The sequence below is a fragment of the Sprattus sprattus genome (assembly GCF_963457725.1).
Source record: "Sprattus sprattus genome assembly, chromosome: 2".
NCBI classification, from domain to species: domain Eukaryota; kingdom Metazoa; phylum Chordata; class Actinopteri; order Clupeiformes; family Clupeidae; genus Sprattus; species Sprattus sprattus.
Window position 1 is genome coordinate 33,054,710 of NC_137921.1, and position 21,195 is coordinate 33,075,904.

A 21,195-nucleotide genomic window follows, 5' to 3' on the forward strand; every position below is an offset into this window, starting at 1 on the left:
TAAATAATCCAAACATGTAATTTTACAGTACATCTTACAGGATGTAATTAGAAAGATGTTGGCACATAGGGAGTTGACTGTGTACACCTGTTACACACAGTAAGCAGATAAACTATATTTGCTGTGCTTTGATGCAATACTAGTCCTCGGCTTTAGTTGATATGAGTTTTAAGTCATCTCCGCAGTTGGTGTGGAGTGAGAATATTAAGGTTCAAAAATTCATTGGTTCCACACTGTTTGGATTCATTCAGATGTGCGCTCTGTCTTCCTCTGGCCCTTCCTGACTATCCTCCAGGTGACGTAAGTCCTGCAATTACCCACAAGCCCCCCTACGTGCATGCCCAGTGTCTGCGTTGGTATGAATTCATAAATGACACGTGACAGATCGCCTGTTATGAACTGTCACCCTTTGGAGTAGCTATTCAATCAAGTTGGTGTACCAAAGCCTATACATTTCTCACAAATACATGTACCGATGCAATTTATACAGATCATGTCCTCATCGAATTACAAACTGCAAACAAAACAACATTTAAAGTAGAATAACATGTAGCCAATGGGCACGTGATTCATCCATGACCATATGCATTAATATCTACATAATACCAATATGTTGGAGGATCATGAAATAACTTCAGGCGGCAGAAATCTTAGCTCTCTGCCCACGTCCAGTAACAGTATGTCAGCTGTGTCGGCCGATGACCACCGCAAGCTGCCAAATGGGTGAGGGAGCCGCAGGTGTTTACTTTGCTGCACAGCTGAGCAGAGATGCGTGGAAGGGACGACTCAGATGTCTCTCGTTCGAACACAAAACAACCCAGCTTGACATGTGGAAAATAGCAAGCAAGAGAGCACAGGCCCCAGGGGCTATCTGAATTCCTGCAGAGAGAGAGAGAGAGAGAAGAGAGTGTGAACGAGAGATAGAAAAAAAGCCCTTCACTCATCATTGAGCCACAGTTTCCTGTGCACCTCTCTGTTACACTCAAAAGGCAGACCTTTAGTCTCTTTTTAATGTCTTATCGACCCTCAGATGTTGCAATCAGGCAAGTTTAGACACGTTAACCAGAAAACCAACCAACCCTCACTAAGGAAGCCCTCGTTCACCACCAGTGGTCTTGAACTTCCTCGTTCTGCAGATGAAAAGTGGGACTTTTATTGGACTGTCAAGGCTTACCCTGACCCTGGGTTGAACAGCCATCCATGTTTGGGGGTATAATAACTAAAAGGGGTGCTTTAAAAGATGTCTACAACATCTTTTTAACTCAGTTTTCTGGACCAAAAAAAAAAAAAGAACGTTGGAATGGTATAATAAATATGTTCCCCCGCCCCCAATCTACTTGGGTATACGGAAACCCTGTTGCCTTGTGAAATTCAGAACAGCAGAACAGCTCAGCCCTATCTCATAACACTTCACGTGTGCATGCCATTCAGATAGCTGAGCACACTGGAGTTGAGGGGAACAACGGAAAAAAAAAATCACCCCCTGCAAACAGGACAGGATGCACATGGGGAAAAAAGAGACAGATGAAGCAACGCAGGAAGCAGACAGAGAGAAAAGGAAGACACAGCTGAGATCAGACTGAATTGTTCCTGTTGTGAAGCAATCTTTTATATTGTTTTCAAGGCCATACAAGAATAACGAAGCCTACAGCCCTTATGCTAGATATAGACTTGTGAAGCAAATGGACTTTCAGCACAACGGCAGCGTCAGCACATTGCACTGTTACACATCCATCAAATAGCTTCTCATCAATAAACCTTTAGTGCAAAGGGTTGGAGTGGATGATGATTTGATGACTCATCAAAGAGGATATTTTGCTATAGCAGTTTGTATGAACCTTTTCTCCGGCATGGCTGGCCCATCTCCTATTTTCCTGAGAGAGGGTCCTCTAAGGCAAAAGTGCTAGCCAAGTCAATCAATCCATAATAATGGACTTAAAGTGAGCGGGGTCAGTAGAGGAGCATGGAGTAGTTGTTTGAGATCACTGACTGTGGAAGGGGTTGTTTTCTGTGAACAAACAGGTGTTCTCACAGCACACAAGGAGCCACAAGGGGAAAATGTAATGGGTACTAGGGCTGGGCCTCACCAACCTGGACACTGTCTCTAAAACCAATGTGTTGCCGATGCCTAACAAACTGAGCATCAGTTCACTTTCTCACAATTCTTTGAAATTAGGGATATCAAGATATGATGGGTTATAAACAGTATTAGCTTTTTGGCCGAAAAGCTACAGCAACTTCTGCGAAGACTTTTTTGTCAGGAACCGTGCATGGCAACTGGCAGCTTTCCCCCTTACTGGTACTCATATACAAAAGGCTACAACACTTTCCATGATAAGCATACAGATAAACCACCATTTCATATTAAGAGATAAAAGTGTGCAAAAAAACAGAAACTGCTCTCTTAACCTCTCAAACCATTTGAAAATCCCACCCACCATGAGTTTGTCCTCATGTCCACGGTGCCTTTAAATAATACTTCCATCTGTCCACCTCACATCCTTGATGATGAGTCAGAGCCCCGACAGGACACAGAATTACCAGTCTTAAACAAGGGAAAGTGGACTCCGTGTTCAGTAAATATATGTACAATTCTGAGGTCTGTGAAAAGCATGTTACCATGAAGGTACATAGGCTTGTCATCGTAGGTTGGCTGAAGGTTGATCAGATTCCGATCATTCAGTGTGAAGTATAGCATGCAGGCTCAGAACTCAGGGACATTATCAAAGTAACTCAGACGCTTTCACAGATAAAATTAGTTCTGTTGCAACACTTTCTGAGTTCTGATGCAACACTCTCCATTCCTTAAGTTTCATTTATTTTGAAATACTCCAGGTGTTTAATAATTAGCTCACCTGATTTATTGTATGTTGTAAGGCTACACTGAGAACACAATGTATTCCAGTGTAGAAATAAATGTCTAAGGAAAACCGACTCACGCATTCCTTTTCCTCTTAAAGAAGGCTATGAAATGTGTTTCTTCCTCGGAGGGGGAAAGCCACTGTCAGTCACTCAGTCACAGTGTGTGTACTTGTGTGGACCTCTTGTCATGAAGAAATTCAAACATCTTCGGCACCACATGTTTCAACAGGTTTTCGACATGAACTTCAAATGCTCACACTTTCTTTTACAGGGATCACCACTTCTTTCACTTGCTGAAATATAACCATTGTTTAGACTTTGACGTCAATGCTATATCCTGTTTGAAAAACATATTTTGCTGCTGTGACTCCGAATGCATTTCTAGTGAGACACCTTTATGATTACTAACACTCTAAATAAAAGTCTATACAAATTAATATGTACATTTTTTGAATTCCACCACCTCTTGTCCCACCAGCGGTTGCAAAGAGTATGACTGACAGTACAAATGGCAGCGTTGGCTGCACATTAGTTTACAAACTAATTTTAACCTCTCTATACTATAGAAAAACTGAAAACTGAAAAAAAAATCTCATTCTCACATTGTTCAGAACCCTCAAGGGTCGTTTTACGGTGATATTAAGCTACTTGCAGAGTGCAGTTCTTGCAAAAGGCCTAAAAGTAACAATAATACATTATTATTCGAAGTGATCAAAGACAGGTTCACAATATTGTATTTTGTATTTTAAGACGTGGACCTACATTAGATAGATTCGCTACATTAGTTCCTTTCACTTACTGTTACATTGCTCCGTAAACCCTAATCTTATTAATGAAAGAAACTGAATCATTAACTAGAAAATGCATTTCCTGAAGGAAATACCAGTGCATGAAATGCAAAAGTTAGGAGAGGAAGAAGAAAAGAAAGAAGAGTGAAAGAAGGAAAGAAGAAAGGAAAGAAGAGTGTAAGAAGGAAAGAAGAAATGAAAGAAGAGTGAAGAAAGGAGAGAAGAGAGGAAGAAGGAAAGAAGAGTGAAAGAAGGAAAGAAGAAAAGAAAGAAGAGTGAAGAAAGGAAAGAAGAGTGGAAGAAGAAAAGAAAGAAGAGTGAAGAAAGGAAAGAAAAGTGAAAGAAGAGTGGAAGAAGGAAAGAAGAGTGGAAGAAGGAAAGAAGAGTGAACAAGAGTGAAAGAGAAAAAGAGAGTGAAAATATTGAAAAAAGGAGATAAAAATGGAGTGAAGAAGAGAGATTGAGTGTGAGAGAAAGTAGACTGAGAGGGATAGAGAGAAAGATGAGAGAGATGGAGAGAAAAAAAAGTAGAAAATGGAAGGTGTCTTAATGTTCCTAGTTACAGTTAAATTGAGAGGGACAGAGAGAGAAGAGGTTCCTTTGATTTGGCGCAGGTGTCAGTGAAGCACAGGTGCAAGCCAGTTTAAAGACCCTATTATGATGTCATAATGGCCCTATGTAAGTCAATGGGAGAAATTTATATTCGTTTTTCTTTAATATCTTAAAAACTATAAAGTTTAGAAAAGTGAAAAATACATAGCATAAGTGTCCTTTACAAGACCTACGCGACGAAGTTTGAATGAAGTCTCTACGTTAAGCGGTTCGGGCTGAATTAATCGCAGAAAAAGGTAACAAGAATAAGAAGAAGAAGAAGAAGAAGCCTAGGAATAACAATACAGGGCATTTCATGCACTGTAATAATATTTTATGATTTCTTTCATAGGTGCGTGATTGCGCAGCGACTGCGTGGGGTCTCTCGACCATTGTATGAAGGGGTGGAGTAAGTGATTGCTCAAGTAGCTTGTCCACATTTGCATCTACGTAACTTCACTCACGCCTTAAAAAGCTTGGAGCGCACTGTCCAGACGATTGTCACTGTTCTTAGGACAAGTCCTGTTGTGATTCCGTGGACGTGTTTTATGAATTAGTAATTTGTCATTTCAGCAATTACCGATAACTCGTATTTCTGTCGGCTATAACAGCGGACTTGTTTCTTCAGTCAAGTATTCTCCACCATCTCCATACCTTGGGCGGCAGAACGGACGCAGACTATTTTCTCTTGTGACTAAATGTGAGTATGACTATACGAATTGTTATCTTAATTCAAGATTAAGTCCAAGCATAATTTGTCGGTGTTTTGGATAGGCATCCGTGTGTTAATCTGGGTCAGTTGTAGGCTATATTCAATATTGTCTGTTGATTTAACAGTTAACGTTAATTAAGTGAGAGGACTGCTCTAGATTTTTGGATTAGGATCGTGCTTTGAAATAAAATGTTCTGTGCGTAATGCACGTAACTGTGGGCTGTCTTTGGATAAAGTATAAGTTTAGTCAGCTGTTTTCATTCAGTTTACAGACTATATAAGAACGTCTTGAGGTGTCTAAAAAGTAATATAAATGGCATTTCAGTTAAACACATTGGGCCGAATTTACGAACGGTTTCAAACATGTGTTATCTGATTAACGTCTAAACATTTGTTAAACATAACTTTGCTTCTATCGGTAAATATTTCGCATCCCAGCCAGTCAAAGCAAACTCGAGTGCGGCAACCTATCCGCACTGCATCCATTTCACTAACTGCCCAGATTACTGCATTAGACACCCGTTAAACAAGCCCCCGATGACATTTAAACGTAACCATTGTCATTTAATCACCTAATTCGTTAATTAATCAATTAATGACTGGCCTTTTAACGCTTCTTGGGTATTCACCCCTCGTAATTTGGTTTTTGATTTTGAGCACCTGAGCGCTTTCAAGGACTGGATATTTTCCAGAGCCGTTATTTAACTTAAAAGAACAAGCCTCGTGGATCGATGTAGTTCACATCCTACTCTACTCATGGACGTGTTCATTATCAGCAAGTGCAATTTAATTGTATTACACCTAGCATTATGCTACTTGTTTTAACACATTTTAAGTTGGCCAAACAACGTTGGGTCTCTCGCGTCTTTCATGAAGGGGTGGAGTCAAACTTCTGTTTTTCTATATATTCACACTGCTTTAACTATTGTGTTTTGCAGTATAGGACTTGCTAAATAGATTGATTCATAAGCTAGGAGGCCTACACATTACTAATCAACTACATTTAAGGAACACGTACTTCACTCAACAGTTTTTGTGGTATGAATATTCGAGACACCTAGAACCCTTTGGTTGCTTGTCAATGATTGCAAATCAGCCTGAGATCTCAGATGGGCTAAGTTTGCACTTTGTTCTTCTGACAATATACAGCTGCAGCAGTAGTCTGGTATCATCATCAAAGTGGCTTTAGGTACAAAAGCAAAGCCTGTAGGATCAGAATACTCAGGATTTCTTGCTGTGAAAAGATAGAGAATATAGACAACATGTATTGTATTCTGTAATCTATTTGTATCCATAGGGCAAAAGGGTTGAAACTAACAGATGCCTAAAGAGCTTGAAATAACAATTTCAGCGACAGGGGTTTTCAGGAGTTATAAAAATAAATCGGTCCTCACCATCACCACCATGCTTACTAGTGCCGGCTGCCCTCTACAATGCTAATTGCCCTCTTTTTGTAGGATGGCTTCCAGAGACAAATGGAGGGTTTACAAGCGGGTGTGCCTGATGATGTTCCTGGCTGTGGTCACCCTGACTGTTGTTCAGAGGGGCAACATCAGCACCGGGCCTCAGTTTCAGCTGGAGAGGCAGACCAGAATGGAGAGTCCTGAGGACGGAGAGCAGCACAAGAAGGGCCCCTACGCCCTCGCCAGCCGCTTCTGGAAGCCCATGAAGTCCAAGCAGGGGGCCACCACCACCACGGAGGAGCCCAACCATATCACCCAGGAAAGGGTCTCCAAGAGCTGGGACATCACCAGTGCCAACTGCAGTGCCAACCTCAACTTCACCAGCACCGAGTGGTTTGCAGGGCTGGAGCCCACCTTCAAGCAATTCCTGCTTTACCGGCACTGCCGTTACTTTCCGATGACCATAAACCACCCGGAGAAGTGCTCAGGGGAAATCCACCTACTGATGGTGGTGAAGTCCATAATCACGCAACACGATCGCAGGGAAGTTATACGCAAGACATGGGGCAAGGAGCAGGTGATTGATGGCAAACAGGTCAAGACCCTCTTCCTGCTCGGGGCTCCGTCCAACGAGGCGGAGAAGGCCAACCACCAGAAGCTGCTAGAGTATGAGGACCACATCTATGGGGACATCCTGCAGTGGGACTTCATGGATAGCTTCTTCAACCTCACCCTAAAGGAGACCCACTTCCTTAAGTGGTTCAACAACTACTGTCCGGGCGTGCGCTACATCTTCAAGGGAGACGATGACGTGTTTGTCAGCGTGCAAAACATTTTAGAGTATCTGGAGATTAGTTCAGATGTTCAAAATATTTTTGCCGGGGACGTCATCTTTAAGGCAAAGCCCATCCGGAAGAAGGATAACAAATACTACATTCCACAAGCCCTGTACAACAAGACGCATTATCCACCCTATGCCGGTGGTGGTGGATTTTTAATGGATGGCCCTCTTGCCCGAAAGCTGTTCTCGGTCTCTGAGACTCTGGAGTTGTATCCCATTGATGATGTTTTCCTAGGCATGTGTTTAGAAGCTCTTCAAGTTGTACCAATCAGGCACAATGCGTTCAAGACGTTTGGACTTGTAAAAAACAAAAAAAGCAAACTGAATAGAGAACCATGTTTCTTCAGAAGTATGATCGTAGTACACAAGCTGCTTCCCCAAGATCTCATGGATATGTGGAAACTCGTCAACAGCAATCTGGTTTGCGCACAGAAAGTACAACTCTTATAGCCTGGCCATTTCTCAAATAAACTTTATCGGTCAGGACCCACGTAATTGGAGACAGACATGAATTTTGAGTTCACTCAAGTTGAAGTACTCTGTTTTTGGATGTAGAACATGCATAACAAAATTAATTTATGTACTGTCAAATAAGAGGAGGGAGGGGGGGGGAGAATCATTGACCAAGTAAGTTATAAGAACTTGTGATGTGAATGTATTTATGTGCACATGAAATCTCCCTGGAATATTTCATTGACATTTGTTCAGAGGGACATTGATGGCAGTTTGATCTGCAAAACAGGCAGGTCTTTTAAAGGGACATCTGGCTACATTAATCTTTGTGGTGTGAAGAACCACAAAGGAAGGAAGATCCAGGGATAAAATCTACCTCACCAATGTTGTCTTAAACTTTGTTTTGCTGGTCATTTGCATTAAATACACACTTGTTTTGTTTATCAGTATAGCTCACAATAATTATGTTGATTACCGTAACACTTCAAATGAGATCACTCTTCTAGTCATAAAGCTATGATGCCATTTCATCCGCACCCTTTGTAGAGTTGGCATACTTGTATATAATTATGACGTCTAGAATACTTTATCTTCAACTGTAGAAATGTGCACATTTGGATATGCTGATATACTTGAGCTGAATCAGGCAGAGGGTATGCTTTTAAACTGTGAAACAAAGAAAATCGACTGCTGGTACTGGTGATGTTATATTAATATAAAAATTCAGGGTTTGGGGTTGGTTTTAATGTGTAAATGACACAATGTCACCTATAAATAAAAATGATGTATATAAAAGTGATTCATCCTGAAACAATATTGGTGTAAAGGTATGTACATACAACAGAATGGTGTTTGTAAATAAATTATATGAACTTGTCTGTGTGTCTGTTAGTTCTTAACAACCATGAAAATGACTGTTAGCGAAAGTCAGAAACATCGAATAATTTCTAGTAAATGATAATTTAACAACCAATCGACCTACCAAAGTGTTTAATTTCACAATCTTTTATATTTCTTTTTTTTTTCTTGGGGGGGGGGTTTTCAACAACAAATCTGGATACGTTAACTTAAGAGTAAGTGGTAAACCTTCTAATAAAAGAACACCCATTGGTTCATTCTCCTAGCAAAACAACGTCAGAAGCTCTTCTTTTAGGAGGTTACTCTGAGTTAACTTATCTAGGTTTGTCACTTAACCACGAATGAGGAATACCACCCCCCTGTACGTTAATTCCAAACAGAGCTATCATTTTTGACTACAAAAACAGACCATCCTTTGCAGTGTTTTTGTGGAATTTATTTGTAGGCTTTTCGGAACTTCACTGAATACGTAACATCTGTTCCAGTTATTTACGGCATCTTCTGTAAAAGCAGGAATCATCTCACATTAGAGATACAAAAATAAGAATGGCTGATTAAGAGGATAATCATTTCAGGTACACATCATCAGAACTGAAAGTGAAATAAAGTGACAACTACTTCTGTGGTGGACATTACGTTGGTGACAACACGTTACTAGTGTCAGTGTTTGATAATGTAATGGCAATGATGTTAGAAAAATTTCATTACATGCAAAAAAAAAATGAATAAATTGTATATCTTGTATTGCCTATAAATGTTTATAAAGTATAAACATTATTTCTTGTATGTTCTTGTAGTATGGATATCGATCCTTTTATTATTCATGAAAGGTGAGGGAGATGGTAATAAAGAAACAAAACAGGCGTGTTAAAAAAAATACTTTACTCAATTCAGGCTATTCGTATACACACAACCGAAATACTTTACTCAACTAAGGCTATATGTATACACACAACAGAACTCAACTCAAGCTATATGTTTACACAAAGCAGAAACCTAATGCTGACAAGCTATAGTTTCACTTTATGTTGTTTGACCAGTTCCATGATCTTCAGTTTTACTTTTGAACCTGTTCAGTGTTGGTGTTGGAGCTCCTGATCATCTTACTGATAGCTCATGGAGATCATTCCAGTCACTTCCTTAAGAAGGGCTAAGGAGACCGTAGGGAATGTCAAAACACAACAGTTACATTCTTGTCATTGTTAATGAGTTTTGGGGGCATGAAGATAACCATCTGAGTGGAAACTGGATAGCGGCTAAATACTGTTTTGGTCACATAAAGGCCATTATTTGGGGGAAGTTGCTGTACAGCCAAGGAATATGGTCTATTAAAACTATATAATTTGGTCTTGCAAAGACATTCACTCACAAGAGGTCATAAAGACTACTTCAAACATCAAACTTTGCTTTTCAACTGCATCCTTCAAGACGGAAGACTTTACAAGACAGAGACGATAGATATACGTCTATGGAACAACATCCCACTGGAATTGGCCTGGGTCTATAGATGTGTCTATTGCTGAACTTAAACCTAATAGGGCACATGTAAGGAACTAGGACCTGATAGGACATACATAAGGACAGCAAGTAAGGACATTCCAGGAGTTCTGGGTTTGAGGCCATTCGAACACATGCACACAATTGAGACCTGCTATGGAGAATATTGGCTAACAGAATTGGCTGCATAAGAGCCAATGAAAATTATCTGATCATGCTCCATAAAGAAGGGTGAGTATGGTTCCTCAACGGCATCACCACAATGTCAGACAAACAGATCCGGTGAAAATAACAGAGCTTCTGTCAATGACACAGCCTATTTATTTCAATTATGGATGGACTAGTCCCTTTATGTTATGATACCCAGCCTTATGTAATGATACCCAGCTAATGATAGCCAGTTTATCAAATGAAGTCGTGGAAACAGGCTCAGGTCCTTTTGACTGTCTGAACTTGACTTGATCATGCTTTAATCTGCTTTAAGATAGGACATCTGAACTGAATCTATAATGAATGATAAATATATGAAGACACAGGAAGCATATTTAGTCTGACATATTTGTCTGTATCTTTCCAAATAAAGGCTTCCTTCGAGGTCTCAATATGTTTGGCATAGATTACATTTCATCTCTGAGAAAAATGTGTGCAAACTACGTAAATAGTAATATACAAATATTTAGAATCTGCATGAATTCCAGTATAATATAATTTTATAGAAATCATTACAACAGTAATAAGATGTTGCATATGTCACAAACAAGTTAACCTCATTTTATGAATACAACATACCCATAAGGGTGACTACAATTTATCAACACGTGAGGTACAATTTAATGACATCTGTTTTCTTGACAGTTTAGTCAGAGGCCTCCTTCATTTACAGACTTATTTGAAAAGCTTTTGATGTTAAACTTACCCTTTAATAAACTTAGATCAAAGCTCTAAGATCATGCATTTGAGCTGTTATCTATAAGCTGTCTTAGGAACCAATGAAAGTAGTGTTACATGTAAACAAATGTGCGCACTAATTAATTTGATTATGATTATCCCTTTTAGATAATACAACTATTTAACAACAATCTAAGGCCTAGACCATGTGATTTTATTTAAGAAAGAGATGTCAAAGCGGGTAGGCCTATTTAAATAGTACTGTGGACAAATAGACAGAAGGAAATCAATTCAACCTGATTTGACAAACAAAAACAAACTGGTTTGAAGTTGGGAAATTCTCCTCTCACCTATCTGTCTTTCCTGGATTGCCCATCCAGTGGAGACACACTTAGAAACGACTGGAGCTCAGTCTGGAGCCAAGGACAGAGACGTGAAGTATTTATTCTCTGGATGTTCACGTTCACTTGGAGAATGAATGGAAAGGCAGGAAAGGTTTGGGAAATCAAACACACTTCTCATTTTCTCGGACAACAGCAGTCTGCTTTTGAAAGTGGGACAATGAGTGTTTTTACCATGGTGTAATTACAGGGGCACAAAGGGTCAACTCAACACCTATCAATTATTCAGCTGCAAGTCAGCTGTGAGTCCTCACTACAGTGATGTGATTAACATTGCATCACTGTGAGAACTACCACAAGTTCTTGGTTATTGCAAGGGCTGACTTTGCACTAAGCCCTTTCGAGGGAAGTTGTTGCTAAAAGCAATAGGCTGTTGTCCTCTCTTTGATAGTGGATCTCATTAATTGAATCAAATTCATCACACGCATACACGCATAGGGAGAGAGAGAGAGAGAGAGACAAAAACAGACAAACAAACTAAATGTTAAACGAACAGAAAAAAATTAACTTAAAAGAAACTGTCCTGGTTCAATAAAAAAAAAACTGGACTAAAAGCAACAGTATTTGATCACATGATCACTTTGTTGATGTGGTCTGACCCTACAAAGTCATATTTGTTGTAAGACAACAGATGTAATTAGATGCGCTTGCAGCCCAAACAGTTTGACAGACTCTCTGACAACTCTTCATTGTTCACACAGGATGAGATTGCTCTTTGCTGCTCACTGGTGTATCAGGCCACATTGCTGGAACATATCCCAGTATTGAAATTGGCATATTACACAATGATTGGACAAGAGAATAGCCACCTCTTCGCAAAAATGTGGGAATGAGCACCACAAGCTCACTTTTTATGACCCTTATATGCTATGGAACACCATGTTTCACAACAAAGGGTCATTGTAATCTGACACTGAACTGTATACTCTCGTTGAAAAGAGCCCTGTGGGAGGATGAATTAAAATAAGTTAAAGTGAGTGTCAGACCCACAGAATGGTCTTTTTTAAACCACATGCACGAGGGAAGTTGGTGTTGGAGCGGGAAGAAAATGGAGGCAGTCTAAGAGAAACTACAGCTGTCTGGTTTGAATAACCAGGTCATTTAAACCATCTTGGTCACTGATCACAGAAACAAACAGCAGTGTTCAGAGGAATGACTGCAGTTGTGTGTGTCTGTCAGATTAGCGCTCCTCTCCCACCTCGGACTAGCTACCAACCCCCCTCCCCTCCTAGCAGCTTTCACCACAGAACCTTCCCACACAATGCTAGCTGTTCAGACCACAGCTCCACAAATGACAGAGCAGCCATGCTTGTCTTGACATGATGTCAGCAGAAGCCTAGCTATAACTGAAGTTACAACTACAACTCCAGTCATGCTGTGGCGTCTTATCCAATCAGCAAAAGACACCTAACTTTATCAATGAAAATGAAATAAAACACTGATTAACAGTGTTAACATAAACTATGTGTACTACCACTATTTCCATGATGCAGCCTTTCCTGGCACACTTATAATGTTGGATAGACCCCTCTGCAGTTATGTTATGTGACTAAAGACAGTACTCCTTACAAAACCTGCAGTATAACCTCTCTAATATACAAATTCTTATCATTTTTCCTGCAAGACTGGGAATATACCAGTATTTAATATGTTTGTTGCCATCTGCTGACAGGGACAGGTAAGTATAGATATTGGGGTTGGAAAAAATTGGATGCGTTGGAGACAATGAACGAGGCCAAGTGGTGTGGAGTGTGTTTTTTTTCGATTTTAATCACTACAGTGGCCTAGTTGTCCTCTGGGGACATTTTGCATGTTTGTGATCCAAAACACATTTGATTCTGGTGTTATAACTTAAATATAGTTGCCCCGTTTTTACCTCTGCTGCTCTAAATATAACTTCCCTAAGAATTTATATGGAACAGTGACATCTTTGACTGAATTTGTATTATAAAAGTGCAAGACTTCAAGAGCATTAGAGTGAGAATATTCTGTTCTCATGGGATGGTGTGGCTTTCCCATAGATTTTAATCATGTCCTCCTTAGCCATAGACTACCTTCAGGATACTTGGTAACCTTGCCGAGGACACCACCTTCTGGGTATAGGTGCAAACAGCAATGGCAAAGATAAGGATAAGATGGTGATATGCAGCCCATCTAAGATGGTTTTAGTGGTTCTAAAATTCAAGGAGTTCCATTAAATCTTCCATGGAATTTACATATAGAGTACATTGAAAAACTGAACAGTCATATAAACATCTGCATTGCAATTTACCCAGACTTAAAATGACTGCACCAACACTCCTCCCTCAACTAAAATACAAAGAACGTGCAATCTCTGCTGAACATTTCAAAGCCTAAACTTTCAAAGGTAAAGATGAAAAACAATACACATGAGCACAATCCACTTGTCATGCAACCTACCTACACATATGACAGAAAGGCCGTTTCCAGCAGTAAGCCTGTAGAAAACTATGGCATACAGTTTTTTTTTTGTCAGAACAAGTTTATCTGCTATCCAAATTGGAAACAACAAATATGTTGTTCTTGAAAGTAGTCTTCAATGTAAAATGTATTCACACCAACTCAGGAAGAATAGAGTACGTACAAGATCTCAAGTAATACCTACATTTTTTTACACATGTTGTGATGTAAGTTTCTAGGGGCTCGGGGCCCGAAGCAAATGCCCCTAACCCTCCCCCCGATCCCGACCATCTACACATCTACAGAGAAAATCTTGTCGGGAAAATAAGCCCCTTCAGGATGAAGCAACACCCCTCCGCTTCGCGTCGGGGTGCTGTTCGCCCTGTCGGGGCTTATACAGGTCATTGTCGGGAAAATAAGCCCCGACAGGGCGAACAGCACCCCGGCGCCAAGCGAAGGGGTGTTGCTTCATCCTTAAGGGGCTTATTTTCCCGACAATGACCGGCGTTCTATACATTATCCCGCTTATTATACGGCTACTTGCCAACACGAAAAAATCACTTATCACACATTACTACATTACACATAGTTTTAGGTTCAATATGATATTTCAAAATGACTAATTTTTAAAACATTTTTTAACAGACCACTCCCTTGTTTACTTGGTTAGGTGAGCCTACATGTAGATGTAAAAGTAAGCTTTGCGTCTCATTCATTGCAGTTTACCATAACCTTTACGCAGGTGTGCAACTTTCAAAATAGTACACCGATTTATTGGCCAGGTGGATTGACCCCACACGCCACTCCGTCGTTCAGAAACCTCTGATTTTATGGTCTGGCAGTGGATTGATTTAACACGGCTCTCGCTGAAGCTGCCGGCTCAATTCACATTTCGTTTCAAAGTGCAGACTCCACTGATTTCCCTGAAGCTCCTCAAAGCTTTCCCTGTCCACAAAGCAACTCGTAAAAGGCCTGCGATCATTGAGTGCCTGTGGAATAAACTCCCACACATGAGAGCACTGCGAGAGACCGGGCGGTCAACCCACGTATTTTTGGGACGTAGGCAACTGAGAGTTTGGGTGTGGATGGAAAACACCAAGCCGGAGATAGCAATTTTCTTATAAAAATATATCTTTGTATTTATTTGGCTCTGACACCAAAGATATGTACAAACAAAACAAACAAACAGTATTTTAAACAGTACTCAAAACAAACTAGCATACTAGTATAACAGCGATTCAATAAGCAAAAGCAAATAGCAATAGCAACCAAGTTTCTACTTCACATGTGAACAAGTAAGTAACTCCTACCTCAACCACCCTTTGCAGCAGAATGAGGGAACCTTAAATAAGGCTGTCTATTGGTCCAAATTGGACCAATCATCATCAATTGGTCCAAACCAATACAGTGGGGTAACCCTCCCCACATTATAATATAATATACATATTACAATATATTAATGAATACATAAACCCACCACCAAGTTCCCCAAAGCACCAATAACCATACATTTAACATATCCACACACATCAACCATATTATAAACATACATACATACATAACCAACACAACATCAAACACCCCTGCAACGATTCCCATCTCCCTCCCCTGTGAGACGTGGAGAAATACTGCTCCGAAACAGCGTGCGCTTCCGCATTGAGGCAGTAGTACGGGAGTGCTGGGTGAGTGTATGATAGGGTGACCAGATTTGCCGGACCAAAAACCGGGACACTTTGCGAGTGCCCATAATGCTCCTGCACGCACACGCTTTTTATCCTGAACATGTGCCAGGAACATACATTTTGCCAACAACAGAGGCGTTTCTAGGTATCAAAGATATGGGGGGCTTGTCCCCAAGGGGAGAGGCATGTTTGCACGTGCAGTGCGCGGCAATTTTTTTGGGGTGCCCATTTGAAATAAATCTTCATTATCAAATGATAAATATTGTATAATGGGCTGAAATGGAAGGCACCCAGTGCATTCACTTTAATCATGTCAAATTAGGATTCACTCGCATTAACTGATTATAAACAACAACATTCTATAGGTAGGGACTGATATTATTGTTTCGAAATACTAGAGAGGTATATTAATGTAAAGAATAGAGAGATGTCGATAGTTATTTCTTGTATTTCAAATTTGCTCGTTCACACTAACAAAATACACATACCACTATGAAATTGTCCCGGTTGTCAGTGATAACATAGCCGATGTGGTCTCATTATAGCCTGATCATTAACTAAACCCATGTAGAAATACTAATAAAGCGTCTACAGTATGATTTGAACAATGTGTGTCAGTCAATCATAGTGGTCTGTGTCTGCATAACCTGTGCAACCAGCGTTACAATGTATTTGTTTCTGCCTAGTAACGTTTGTTTAAGACAGCCAGGATTATAGCCATGGAGTTTAGCTCAAAGTAAACGGTGGAAGGAGTGAAATTGTAAGTACAGGTAGTTACAGAATGTGGCTGTATCTGTTATCTGTAGTTGTTAACGATTGTTACCTGCTCAAATGTAGGTTTACTTGAGGTAAATGAAAGGGAATATTGTAATGTAGTGGGCTATGTTTACACTAAGCTAGCAGGCTAGCTAGCTATTTTGTTAGTGTGAACGAGCAAATTTGAAATACAAGAAATAACTATCGACATCTCTCTATTCTTTACATTAAGCCGCTGTAACAAGGGAGCAATGTAGATGTTAAATTACGATTTGTTGCGCTTTGCCTGGGAAACGAATAGCCTACCGAGCTGACATGAATCGACAGAGGGAATAGCAAACCATGTTTTGCTTCAGAGTGAACATTTCCCTATGAATTTAAAGTGAATTGGTGGCATGTTATCCAATAAATTAGCTCGCTAGCAAACAATGCACAGTCGGCACGTTTGACATTAAATACAGGACGTTATTAAACACCCGCTCGGCTGTAAGCAAACAACCCAACCTAGAATGTAGTTTAGCTTTTCCTACACTTTGCGGGGAGAAGGTGGACAAGTGTTTCGGCCCAGAGCCTGCTAATACACCTGCTATGCTACCTCGCCATGTGTTGCCCGACTATAGTAGATACTATAGACTATACATTGTATCACATCAAACATCGAAAATATCTTGTGCAGCTGCTAAACAAGGTTATGATATTACCATAATGCACGTTTGGTCAGAGTTTTGATTTGTTTTATAAGAGGATGTTTAAAGATTTATTGGAAGAGATTTCCTTACCTGTCAGGCAAACTGTTCTCCCTCTTGTCTTCCTGCGATTCGAAAGGCTGGAGCGTGGCATTCTGGGTAGTAAGGAGTAATTGCCTGACTGCATTGCGTTCTTTCAACATTACACAATCAATGAATATCTGCCTAGTAAATCTAACACGATGTTTTCACTTTCATTTTGCTAACTTGACAAAATTGGGTAGAAAGTGCTTGCGACATTTGTGTACATTTTACAACCAGCTAGAATCGTTGTTTTGAGTGTACTGTGTGAGCTACAGTGCCCCCCTGCTGGGCCTTCTTGATTGTGGAGGTGATGTTCTCTGCCGACCTTAGGTCCTGTGCCATAAATCCTGCTGCAACTGGGAAAACACACTTCAATAATGTATCAATGATGGTCAAATTATCTAATCTTTTTGCACAACCACAGGAAGGGGTCCTGAGGACCCTATACACTTCCACTCTGTTCACACGTTCACATGGGGGTCAGCCACATTAAGTCCCTAACCAATTAGTGGGGAGTGGAAGTTACTTACTTAATCCTCTTCGTCCCTAATGGGACATAAGGCTTCGACGATCTGCCTCCATCTGGACCTGTCTTGTGCCGCATGCTGTGCTTCGCCCAAGGTTAGGTTCATCTCTTTCAGTTCCGCTGTCACTGTTCGCCACCAGGTGTTCTTGGGCCAGCCCTGCTTCCTTTTCCCAGGTGGAGTCCATCGCAGGGCGATCTTGGGGATGCGGTCCTGGTCCATCCTGAGAACGTGTCCGAGCCATTTGAATCGGCTGAGTTTTATCTCTAGCACCACACTGTTGCACTTAGTCTTCTTGTATAGATGTGCATTGGATATTTTCTCAGGCCAGAAGATTCGGCAGAGTTTCCTGAGGCATCCATTGTGGAAGGCTTCGACTTTTTTCATGTCGTAAGATGTTACTCGCCAGCACTCCGAGCCGTACAACAACACAGATTTTACGTTACTGTTGTAGAGTCGGACCCTTGTTCTTAAGCTGTATTGCTTAGACTTCCAGATGGAGTATAGCCTAGCAAAAGCCCCCTGTGCCTTTCCGAGTCTTGCTCTGATGTCTTTTTGTGCAGAGTTGTCTTTTCTGACAAGGCTTCCCAAGTATGTGAAGTCAAGAGCGTGCCCGTTCACTGTGGTTGGTACATCTGGCGTGGCATTGATGCACATCACTTGAGTTTTGGGTGCATTTATGTTCAGCGCTACCTGTTGGGCAAGTTTGTTCAGTCTGTCAGTTTTCTCCTGCAGGTGGATGTGCTTTGGTGCAAGGACTGCAAGATCATCGGCAAAATCTAGGTCTTCAAGTTGGGAGAACAAAGTCCACTGGAAACCCCTGGGTCTGTTGCAATTGTATTCCGCATGACCCAGTCTATGGCGATCAGGAAGAGAATGGGGGAAATAGTACAACCTTGCCGCACACCAGACTCCACAGTGAACCATGTGGATGGCTCACCTCTAACAATGACACTGCATTCAAAGTGATGGTAGAACAGCCCCATGAGAGTGACCAGTTTTGGGGGAACTCCATACGCCCTGACAAACTTAAATAGGGTGTCACGATGTAGGTTGTCAAGGCTTTGCAAAAGTCGATGAAGTTGATGTGCAGGGGAGTGTTCCATTCTACGCACTGCTCAATTATGTTCCTCAGAGCAAAGATCTGGTCTATGCAGCCCCTTTCTCTCCTGAACCCTGCCTGTTCTTGCCGTAGCATCTGGTCAGTAGCGGCGTCAATTCTGTCAAGTAGGATCCTGCAGAAGGCCTTAGATGGTACTGACAGCAGGGTGATGCCCCTCCAGTTGTCACAGTTTTGGAAGTTTCCTTTCTTGGGGAGTTTGACAATCAGGCTCTTGTCCCAGTCTTGGGGTATTACTTCCCTCTCCCAGATGAATTAAAGAGATCAGTAAGCACATTGACCAAGGTGTTAAGGTCAGCTTTCAGCATCTCTGCATGAACAGTCTTTGCCGGCGGCTTCCCCATTCTTCAAGGCTTTGATGGGGAGTTTGTCCTCTTCTTTACTTGGGGGGCTGGTATTGATGTCAAGGACAGTTTCTGCTGGTGGAGGGTTGGCAGGATTGTCTGGCTCTGGGCAGTTGAGTACCTCGCAGAAATGCTCAACACATCTTGCGATCTGGTCACTCTCAGTGGTGAGGGTGTTGCCTTGCTTGTCTAAGACAGGTGCCGGCTGGCTGGTGTAATTGCCTGTGAGTTGCTTTGTAATCTTATACATTGTACTCAACTCACCCCGCACAGCTGCACGTTCAGCTTTCTCTGCCAAATCCTCAACAAAGGCCCTTTTGTCACTCCTCGCACTCTTCTTTACCTCTTTATCCTTTTCCTTGTAGGGTTTCTGGACCTGCTCATGGACCTGCACCCCTCTTTCTATAGCCCAAGACTTTGGTGGCTGCCCCTACGTAGGACTTTTTGATGTTCTCCCACTTATCTTGGGTATCCAAGTTTTCGTCCGCAGGGTTGGCCAGAACACTGAGGCGGTTCCTCAGTTCCAGGCAGAACTCTTTGTTTGTCTTAGGGCATCTTAGTTTGGCTACATCAAGATGTTTCCTATGTTGACTCTGTTTTTCCGCTTTCCTTAGTTTCAGCTTGATAATGTCTGTTACGAGGTAGTGGTCGCTGTTGGCATCGGCTCCACGGTAAACTCAAACATCTTGGAGAGACCCGCGCCAGTTTCCGTTGATCAAGATGTGATAGATCTGGTTGGTGGTGGAACCGTCAGGTGACTTCCATGTGAGTTTGTGGATTGTTTTGTGTGGAAAGATGGTGCCACCGATGACATAGTTGTTGATCAGAAGTCAACAAGACGCTCACCATTGTCGTTCATCACACCTCACCCCTGCTTCCCCATAGCTCTCTCACAGTCTGTGTTATCAGCTCCCACCTTGGCATTGATGTCACCCATCATCACTAGCATGTCATGCTAGGGAACTTTAGAGACTGCCTGTTGTAGCTCCTCATCAGTGGCGGACCTAGTCATTTGGGGGCCTAAGGCGAACATAGCCAGGGGCCCTCTTCATCCGTCCTTTTAATGCAAAAAAAAAAGGGCCACCTCAAAGCAGGGGCCAACTGGGGGGAAAAAGTGGCCCGGGAGTTGTCTGTCAGAGCAGCCCACTTAATATACGGCGCGTTGCCCACTCAATGTATGCAAAATACCCATACACTTAACATAATTTTGGATGATTACAAAGAAATAACATTTATATATGTTTTTTAATAACATTTGTATCCACAAATTTGCCTGGATGGACACATGGAATAAAATGATACTGGCTATTGTAACACTCCAAGGTAGGTATAGTTTGCTAGATGAATATGCTTAACTCTGGGCTAGTATCCTACATTAAGCAATATCAATTTTTTTGTAGGCTGATTAACTCATACAGCAATACCTTTTTGTATAGTAGATGGCAGCACACAATCAAAATATTTCCCCTCTACCTACATAGCTACAGTAGCTAGTTATATGGAAGTAAGTTGCATTCAGGAGCCTTCATAAGCAAACATGATTTGGCTCCACATTAAATTATCCCACTTTTTCATTATCCACATGTCTCAAATGTTGTATGATGCAACATAGCTACAGGACACATAAAATATGTCCAGTAACAACGTAAAGAAGGGGGCAACATATAAGTCAAAACCTCTATATTTATTGACTGATCTCGAAAGTATTGGCTAACAAAAGCTAAATAAGTCTTCACAAAGAAAATAACTCAGTGTTAAGGCAAAAAGCGAACATTCACACTGTACAACCTATGAAAAGTGACAGTGGAAGCCTACAAATAAAGGAATACAGACCGCGTTAGCCACTTCACAGCGTGCTAGCCATGATTTTCTTTCGTTTGGATGTAGGATTCCACCCTTTGTAGAAACCTGTTGAATCGATACATTTGGTGTAGGAAGTCCTAACTTAATTAGTACGCCGACTAAACATGAGTTTCTTTCAAGGAGTGACTCCAGTTGTTGCACTGAATGTTAGACATCTTGACAGAATATGCCTTGACCGTTTTTTTTAAACACATACGTCCTTATACTTATGACGAAAGACTGGAGCATGGCGAGCCCTCCCGGAAGCCATGGAAAATGCATTGAGAGCCCTCTTTTATGAAAGAGAATGGATTTAACATTAGAGTGAGAGAGATCTGGGGCTATTTCCATTTAGCCCCAAATAGGGACGCCGTCTTCTGAAGCACAACTGTTGCGTGACTGTTGCCTGATTCGACATTTGGTAATTTCCGACAGAGAAAAA

At 41.3% G+C, this 21,195-nt stretch overlaps 1 protein-coding gene across 1 annotated transcript; it reads left to right on the forward strand.

The window, feature by feature from the left end:
* Positions 1 to 6,411: 6,411 nt before the first annotated feature.
* On the forward strand, positions 6,412 to 7,647 carry b3gnt7 (UDP-GlcNAc:betaGal beta-1,3-N-acetylglucosaminyltransferase 7; the record flags this gene model as incomplete). The annotated part of the gene is made up of 1 exon (XM_080832563.1): positions 6,412 to 7,647. One exon carries the CDS (start codon positions 6,412 to 6,414, stop codon positions 7,645 to 7,647), a length of 1,236 nt encoding a protein of 411 aa, XP_080688689.1.
* Between the last annotated feature and the right edge of the window lie 13,548 nt (positions 7,648 to 21,195).